This window comes from Pyrus communis, chromosome 8, assembly GCF_963583255.1.
Source record: "Pyrus communis chromosome 8, drPyrComm1.1, whole genome shotgun sequence".
NCBI lineage: Eukaryota > Viridiplantae > Streptophyta > Magnoliopsida > Rosales > Rosaceae > Pyrus > Pyrus communis.
The window spans coordinates 8,079,445-8,087,728 of record NC_084810.1 but is presented as its reverse complement, the minus strand read 5'-3'; the positions used below and the strand labels follow the sequence as shown (position 1 = coordinate 8,087,728).

The window sequence follows — 8,284 nt, the reverse complement described above, 5'->3', positions numbered from 1 at the left end:
AAAACAAAGATGAACACAACTGAAACCGAATGGTTTTTTGCTTCTTCTCTCTTGCAGAAGTTTGCAGAGGAATATTTCTTCTGTATTTCAAAAAAAGCACTAACTCTACTTTTACATTAACTGATGGCCTTAACTTAGGACCACACAAAACACTACATTTCATCTTAGTCACTCATATATCTAATTACATGGATCAACCAACACATGGCACTCATGGCCTTTTACAAAATAGAACTTTACACTTTGCATCATTTTGCACAAGTGGATACACCAATTTAAGAAAACTTATTCTAAACTTTTCAGCTCAACACTTATAATTCAACACTCCCCTTTAAGTTTTGAGTTGATTTCACACTAAGCATATCCCTGAGATAGTTGAACCGATCCTTAGCCAAAGGTTTTGTGAAGATATCTGCTACCTGTTTTTAGTGGGACAATACACCAAATCAATGATTCCTTCTTGCAGTGCATCCTTAATAAAGTGATACCTTCTATCAATGTGCTTTGTCTTTTGATGGAACACAGAATTCTTTATGATAGCAATGACAGATGTGTTGTCACAGTGAAGAGGAGTAGCTACAGTTTGTAATTCTCCAAAATCTTCCAAAACAAACCTCTGCCATATTGCTTGAGTTGTGGCTTCTGATGCACTTATATATTTAGCCTTTGCAGTTGAGAGTGCAACACAGTTTTGCTTGACTGAAGCCCAGGAAAACACACCACTGCCAAATGAGAATGCATATCCTGATGTGCTTTTGCTGTCTTCCAACGAACCACCCCAATCACTATCACAGAAGCCAATTAAACAAGCTTTTCTTCCTTTCATATACTCCAAGCCATAATCCAGAGTTCCCTTGATGTATCTGAGTACTCTCTTTGCAGTTCCATAGTGTCTATTGGTAGGACAATGCATGTGTCTTGCTTGCCAATAAACTAGCTGCATACATTATATCCGGCCTTGTAGCAGTGAGATATAGAAGGCTTCCCACAATGCTCATATACATTTCATCACTTGCAGATCCACTTCCATCATCTTTAGATAGCTTCTCAGTAGCTACCAGAGGAGTTGCGACAGTCTTTGCTTCATTTAAACCAAATTTACTCAGTCAAGAGCTTGCATACTTCTTCTGATTAATGAAGATGCTGGACTCTGTTTGAATGACTCCCATCCCAAGGAAGTGATGAAGAAGTCCTAAATCTGTCATTTCATACTTCATTTTCATATCTTCCTTGAACTCTTCTAGCATTGGTTTGCAACTACCAGTGTAGACTATATCATCTACATAGATAGAGACAATCAGGATATCTTCTCCCCTTGCTTTTATATATAGAGTTGGTTCACTCAAGCTTTTCTTGAAACCACACTGTGAGAAATAGCTGTCAATCTCTCCATACCAAGCTCTTGGAGCTTGTTTTAGACCATAGAGGGCCTTATGAAGTTTGTACACCTTTTCTTCCTTGCCTTTTACTACAAAACCTTAAGGCTGCTCAACATAGACCTCTTCTTGTAGAACTCCATTCAAGAAGGCCGATTTCACATCTAATTGATACAGTTTCCAGCTCTTTTGTGCAGCCAAAGCTATTAAAGTTCTAATGGTATCCAACCTAGCAACCGGTGCATAAGTCTCATTGTAGTCCAAACCAGGCTTTTGTGTATAGCCTTTTGCAATCAGCCTTGCTTTATTCTTCAACACTGAGCCATCAAGATTTAACTTGGTTTTGTAAACCCATTTAACCCCTATAACAGGTTTTTCAGTTGGTCTGTCAACAAGCTTCCAGGTGCCATTCTTTTCAATCATAAATAGCTCATCCTCCATAGCTTTTAACCAAGACTCATCTTGTTTGGCATCCTCATACTTCTCTGGATCCATGATACACAGATTACATTGAGCCAATACTTCATTCAGATTCCTCCACTTTAGTGGTGTATGATCAAATGCTTGATTGTGTCCTTCACTTAAGTTTGACATGCTTGAAGATTCACCTAAGATAGGTGATTTGGATTGAATTTGAGAGTCTTCAATATTAAGAGCTCTCCTAGATGGAGATAATATAGATGATGTAGGAGACAACACCATTCTATCACTGCTCTCAGTACTTATGTCATTATGAATAAAACTTCCAGTATTAAGAGATGTTGACCCTGAGTTCTCTTCCCAATTCCAGACAGCTTCTTCATCAAATACAATGTCTCTTGACAAGAATAGCTTCTTGGATAGTGGATCAAATACCCTATACCCCTTTTCACAAGTTGCATATCCCACAAATACTCATTTGAAGCTTTTAGGTTCGAGTTTATGTCTCTGTTCACTTGGAGCATGAACATAACATAGAGATCCAAATACTCTCAGATGGGCTATTCCTGGCTTTTTACCGGAATAAGCTTCAAAAGGTGTGATGTTGTTCAAAGCCTTTGTGGGACATTGATTTAGGATATATACAGATGTATGCACTGCTTTTGCCCAGAGAAAATATGGCATCCTCTTCTCATGCAACATAGATTTCTCCATTTCAATCACTGTTCTGTTCTTTCTCTCCACTACTCCATTTTGTTGTGGAGTATATGCAAGAGTAAGTTGTCTTTGTATTCCTTCCTTTTCACAGAACTAATCAAATTCTGATGACTTGAACTCCCTTCCTCTATCATTTCACAGAGTCTTAATCTTGAAACCACTTTGTAATTCTGCCATAGCTTTGAATTTCTTAAAATAGTTGAATGCATCAGACTTATATCTCAAGAAATAGACCCAAATCATTCTGGTAAAATCATCTATACATGAAATACTTATTTCCAGCAATTGACTCAGTCTTCATAGGTCCACACAAATCAACATGAATCAGTTCAAGTGGAGCAATTACTCTGTACACTTGATTTCTTGGGAATTCTTCTCTGTGTTGTTTACCAAATTGGCAACCTTCACAGACTCCATTGTAGTCTGCAAGTTATGGCATACCATGTACCATTTCCTTGTCTCTCAACTGTTTGAGACCACCAAAGTGTAAATGTCTAAGTCTCATGTGCCAAGTCTCAGTAGAGTGAGTGACACTAGCTTTCAACACCATTTGATTCTCAGAGAACAAAGTCAGTGGATAACACCTATTCACTTTCTTTTTCACTCTCATAACCAAGCATTCCAGTGATGGACCATCATACACACTGCACATTCCACCTCCAAACACCAAGAAATATCCATGTTCATCCATTTGACCAACACTGAGTAAGTTCTCCTTTAAACCGGGAAGATACATTACTTCTCTAACATACTTTCTCCCTTTATTTGTATCAATAACCAAAGATCCCATTCCTGCAACATTCACAAGATCTCCAGTTGGCATTTGAACTTTGCCAGCTACATTGGTTCTGACCTCAACAAGCAAATCTACATTTCCTGTCATGTGATTGCTACAACCACTATCTATATACCACTTTCCATTCACCTTTGGTTCTGTGACTGTGTTGTTTGCATAAAACAGATTCCCTGTCATCTCCAATTGATTTGCATTATTTGCCTTTTGCACTGACTTGCCTACAGTACACTCTCTAGCCCAATGACCAAATTTATCACAGTTGAAGCACTTTGGTTTCCCTTTGTATTTACACTCACCAAAATGATATTTAGAACACACCTTGCACTGAGGCTTTGCAACCTCTTGACCCATTGACTGAGATGCATTTGCATTCTGATAATTGTACAGAGAAGATTTCTGTTGAAATTTGGGTTTTGATTCCCATTTCTTGCCTTTAGAATTCCAATTTCTCTGAAATCTAGATGAACCAGAATGAACACCACTCTTGTTCTGTTCCTTTGGATTCACAGAGAGTGAAGATAATGCTCTCTCAGTTGCATCAACCGTATGTAAATCAAAATGTTGTTCTTGACTCTTTAAGATTGCAACTACTTCCTGCAATTCTACAGCCTCTAGACACTTTGTATTTTCTATAACCAAACAGATAGAATCATAAGGTTTACTAAGACTAATTAGAACCTTCTGCACAAGTCTCTCATTCGACAGAGATTCACCAAATGTTCTTATCTGATTAATTAGATCATTCAACCGTGTAAGATAGCTAGATAAAGACTCATCATCTCGCATCCTAGCATATTCAAATTCTTTTCTAAGATTTTGCAATTTCACAGATCGTACCTGATCACCACCATGATATTCTCCGTACAACAAATCCCATGCCATCTTCGCTGACTTGGCATTGGCGATTCGAGGGAAGATTTGATCCGAGACTGCATTCTGAATGATTCCCAAAGCCTTTGTGTCTTGCATCAACACAGCTGGCATTTCTTCATCTCCATCATCCTCCGATGATCCTTCAGACTTCTTCTTCTTCTTCGAATCGGACGTTTTAACTCCCTTCTCCACCAGATTCCACAACCCATGTGATTTGAAGATTGTCACCATCTTGATTCTCCAGAACTCGTAGTTTTCACCGGAGAAAATTAAAGTCCTCACTTCCGAGCCTCCAGATCCAGACATGTTTTTGATCTGAATCGACAACCTTCACGGAGCTTCAAGAGAGCTTCGATTGAGCTCGATAACTTCACAGATTTACGCCCAGATTGTTAAATCCAACCTGGCTCTGAGGCCATGTTAGTGTGACTGAATTCGATGGGTTTTGATCTAGAGTGAGCTGGACAGAAAAACAAAGATGAACACAACTGAAACCGAATGGTTTTTTGCTTCTTCTATCTTGCAGAAGTTTGCAGAGGAATATTTCTTCTGTATTTAAAAAAAAACACTAACTCTGCTTTTACATTAACTGATGGCCTTAACTTGGGACCACACAAAACACTACATTTCATTTTAGTCACTCATCTATCTAATTACATCGATCAACCAACACATGACACTCATGGCCTTTTACAAAATAGAACTTTACACTTTGCATCATTTTGCAGAACTGGATACACCAATTTAAGAAAACTTATTCTAAACTTTTCAGCTCAACACTTATAATTCAACATTACTTACATAACTTATGACGGACAATTGAACTTAAACCAACATATGAGAATTTTGAGAACTAGAAAATGCAAGAACCAGAGAAGTTGTTTGTGACGGAATGTTGAGATACTGGCTGCACAAGGGTTTTCTTTGTGTTTATGTTTGTGTTTGAGTTGTACGATTAACTTAACTGTCTCTTATACTCTTTATAATTGGTGAAGAATAAATATTTTGGTGGATGTAGAGTCTAGACAAGAATTTTATAAAGCACTTGCTCGTAATATTTTCTTTCTCGTTCATGAAATTGTTTCTGTTGTGAATTGCAAGGTGGTGATTCTTTTGAATCTCAGTTTGCAGTTGTACGTCTACAAGTGGTGTCAGAGTCGGTTCCTAGAGTTTCAGATTACTTCTTAGCTCTTATTCACCATTTGGTAGAGAAGTGTAGAGAGAGAGACAAAATCAGCAAGTGTAGAGAGATAGACAGAAGTGTAGAGAGAGAGAGACAAAATCAGGAATTGTAGAGAGATAGACAAAATCAAAGGCAGCCTAAAAACTTAGTGAGACAAACATACATTTGTGTTTAGTGTCCTAGCTAGCTCCGCTTGTCCAAAAACCCACAAAAGTTAATCAGGAAAGTAAATAAAAACACACATTCGTGAAAAAGAAGAGAAAGGGGGTGGAGTTCTCTTGGTTTTGGAAGAGTGGACCCAGTGGGAGTCCACAACAAGCTATTAGCCTTGCGGTAGAACGCGTTTCTGATAATTAATTGTGTAGTCAAATTAGGAAGAAATTAACCCATGAAAATGACCTCGTTATCGATGAATTTCTTATTGGGCTTACGGTTTACCTGCATGTAATGCACTATTTTTAAATACTAAGTGGATTTTTCATTTATTTTCCGTTATCTTTTGTAAACATTTGTTTCCTTTTTGCTTTGGAAGTTTACTATATTTTCAAAATCACAATTATTTAAATTATGCGAATTTACAGATTGAGGATAAGTTTTAGCGCCTCTATAGCTCAAGAATACTCATAGATTCACTTCCTAGTCTAGATGAGAAATATAGATCCTTTTCTTAATGTTTTTGTTTTCGTTAATACTAGCAAAGAACACCTCACACGATATTGCGGGATTGAAAACTGTATAAAATTTTGTATAGTACTATTTACATACAAAAGATTTAGTAGATAGTCCTATATTAAAAATCGTACAAAATCTATAAACAATTTGATTGTGATACATGAGCTCAATATGTGCATACCCCTCTTTACTTTGAACTCCCCTGCATACAATAACAACGAAGTCTTAATCCACAAAAATCACAGATAAAATTAAATAAAAAATTCCAATAAAACTTAATCACAAGTTTCATCTGGGTAATTATCAAATATCCAAAAAAAGAAGATTAAAAGAGTCAATTGAGAGAATTAGAAGAAGATTTAAATACTTACAAATAAAAACAAAAAATAAACCAAAATCAATATTAACATTTTCTATTCATGTTCATGGTTGTCTACATAAACATATTTGTTGATTACCCTTGTTGATTTGAAAGTTAAAGCAAAGGCTTTGGCCTTTTATGGCATATTAGATACCTCCCTTAGTGCAAAAAATAAAACGACATTGCATCAGCAGCAAGCTTTGATTTTCAGTTTTTATTTTTATTTTTTATTTTTTTATCAAAATCCACCTTCACCCCTTGACAAACTTGCAGAATATGTGATAAAATGTCTAACTGAATGCGCAGAACTCATATCAGAACCTGCAAATGACTAATGTCTTAGTCCTATATATGTTGTGTTATTCCTTGAATTTGAATACATCGTTTTCTCTAAAGTTGTTGCGGCCTTTAGAGTGCAGAATCTCTGTACAACTTGCATTTTGGACCAAGTATAGTGGCAGCATAAGCCCTTATCTCGCAGTCTCTGCCAGCACTCAGTCTTTCTACCTTCGAAAGCAATCGTTATGTTTTAAGATATATTAAAACGTGTCTTTTGTTGGACTGAGACATTTCATCTCTATTTCCTCACATCATCTCCCTGATTATTCAGCCATTTATTTACATCTGTGAAATTCAAATTCAAACTCAGCAGAATGCACACACCAAACTTAGATTAGGAAAACCCCCCAATTACCCAAAATCCCACCATATTTCCAGATGGACTCTACAAATTCAAAAACCCTCCACTTGCAATCACTAAAACCTATTAAATTTGGTATAATAGGTTTTAGTTTTGGTTCATACCAGACCTGTGGACCAGTTACTTCCCCCTATACCTTAGTTGTGGAGTGCACGGGAGTTGGACACCTCAAAATACAACTCCACCCAATGTCTACATGAGATTATCCCTTTTAGAATCAGTGGAGCTCTGGTTAGCTGCAACGTAAACGTTAAAACATTACCAAAAATTCAGAGCTATTTCGTAAAACTTTAACTCCCAAAATTTCAAATAATTCCGAACCGATAAACCTTTCAAAACCCTAAAAATCACAGATCGGAGATACTTACTTGTCATAGGATTTAAGCAGACTGGACAGCTGCGAGGAATTTTCGAAGGAGAGAGCGGGACCTTTAGAGGGGCACCAAATGCACCAATCCTCTCTCCTTCATCTCAGAAACCAAAATCACCCGTTGCATGCCTCGTTACAGTTCCAGCGAGGAGAAGGTTCTTTTTTGTTGGTTTGGTCGTTGTCACCAGCTGGGTCGCGGGGAGAGGAGTGAGAGGAATGGAGAGAAAGGAGAACGAAGAAAAAATAAAATATAAAATACATACAGTATGTATATGTATATATGTATATGTGTGTGTGTGTGTAGGATGAAGTGCCGATTTAGTCATGAACTATCACCTCAGTGAAAATTTTAAATCCTTAAATTATTTTTTTTGGTAAAATAAGTTTCTAAATTCATTAAAAATTGTTAATTTCATCCATACTATTATATTCAAAGCTATTTGATCCAATTTTTCGTCAACGTATATCACTTGACACACTTTAGAGTGTAATACCGTCATTTTCTCGCATATAAGCTCTTAACATTTCATATAGGTTGCGAATCTAACGTCTAATCTACCCTCCAAAGTTAACTCCATAATCTACTCTCCAATATGTATCACGTGTAAGTAATGTGACTTAAATTGATGGAAAATTGAATATAGTAGTTTCGAATATAATATTAGGGATGTAATTGACATATTTTATAATTCAAGGACTGATTTTTTCTGAAAAAAATAGTTTAGGGAGCTAATTTTCACTAAGGTGATAATTCAGGGACTAAATTGGCAGTTCACCTTTAATTTTAAGGAAAACTAATGAAAAAGACTTGAAAAT

At 36.6% G+C, this 8,284-nt stretch overlaps 2 protein-coding genes across 2 annotated transcripts; both read right to left on the bottom strand.

Annotated features, from left to right (window-relative positions):
* Window positions 1-415: 415 nt before the first annotated feature.
* LOC137742884 (secreted RxLR effector protein 161-like) lies at window positions 416-913 on the bottom strand. The gene has a single exon (XM_068482828.1). The coding sequence runs from the start codon at window positions 911-913 to the stop codon at window positions 416-418; it is 498 nt and encodes a 165-aa protein (XP_068338929.1).
* Window positions 914-1,478: 565 nt separating this feature from the next.
* LOC137742883 (uncharacterized) lies at window positions 1,479-4,488 on the bottom strand. Its single transcript, XM_068482827.1, has 2 exons — window positions 2,962-4,488; window positions 1,479-2,240 (listed from the first exon to the last, which is right to left on the bottom strand). Exons 1-2 carry the CDS (start codon window positions 4,486-4,488, stop codon window positions 1,479-1,481), a joined length of 2,289 nt encoding a protein of 762 aa, XP_068338928.1.
* Window positions 4,489-8,284: the final 3,796 nt, after the last annotated feature.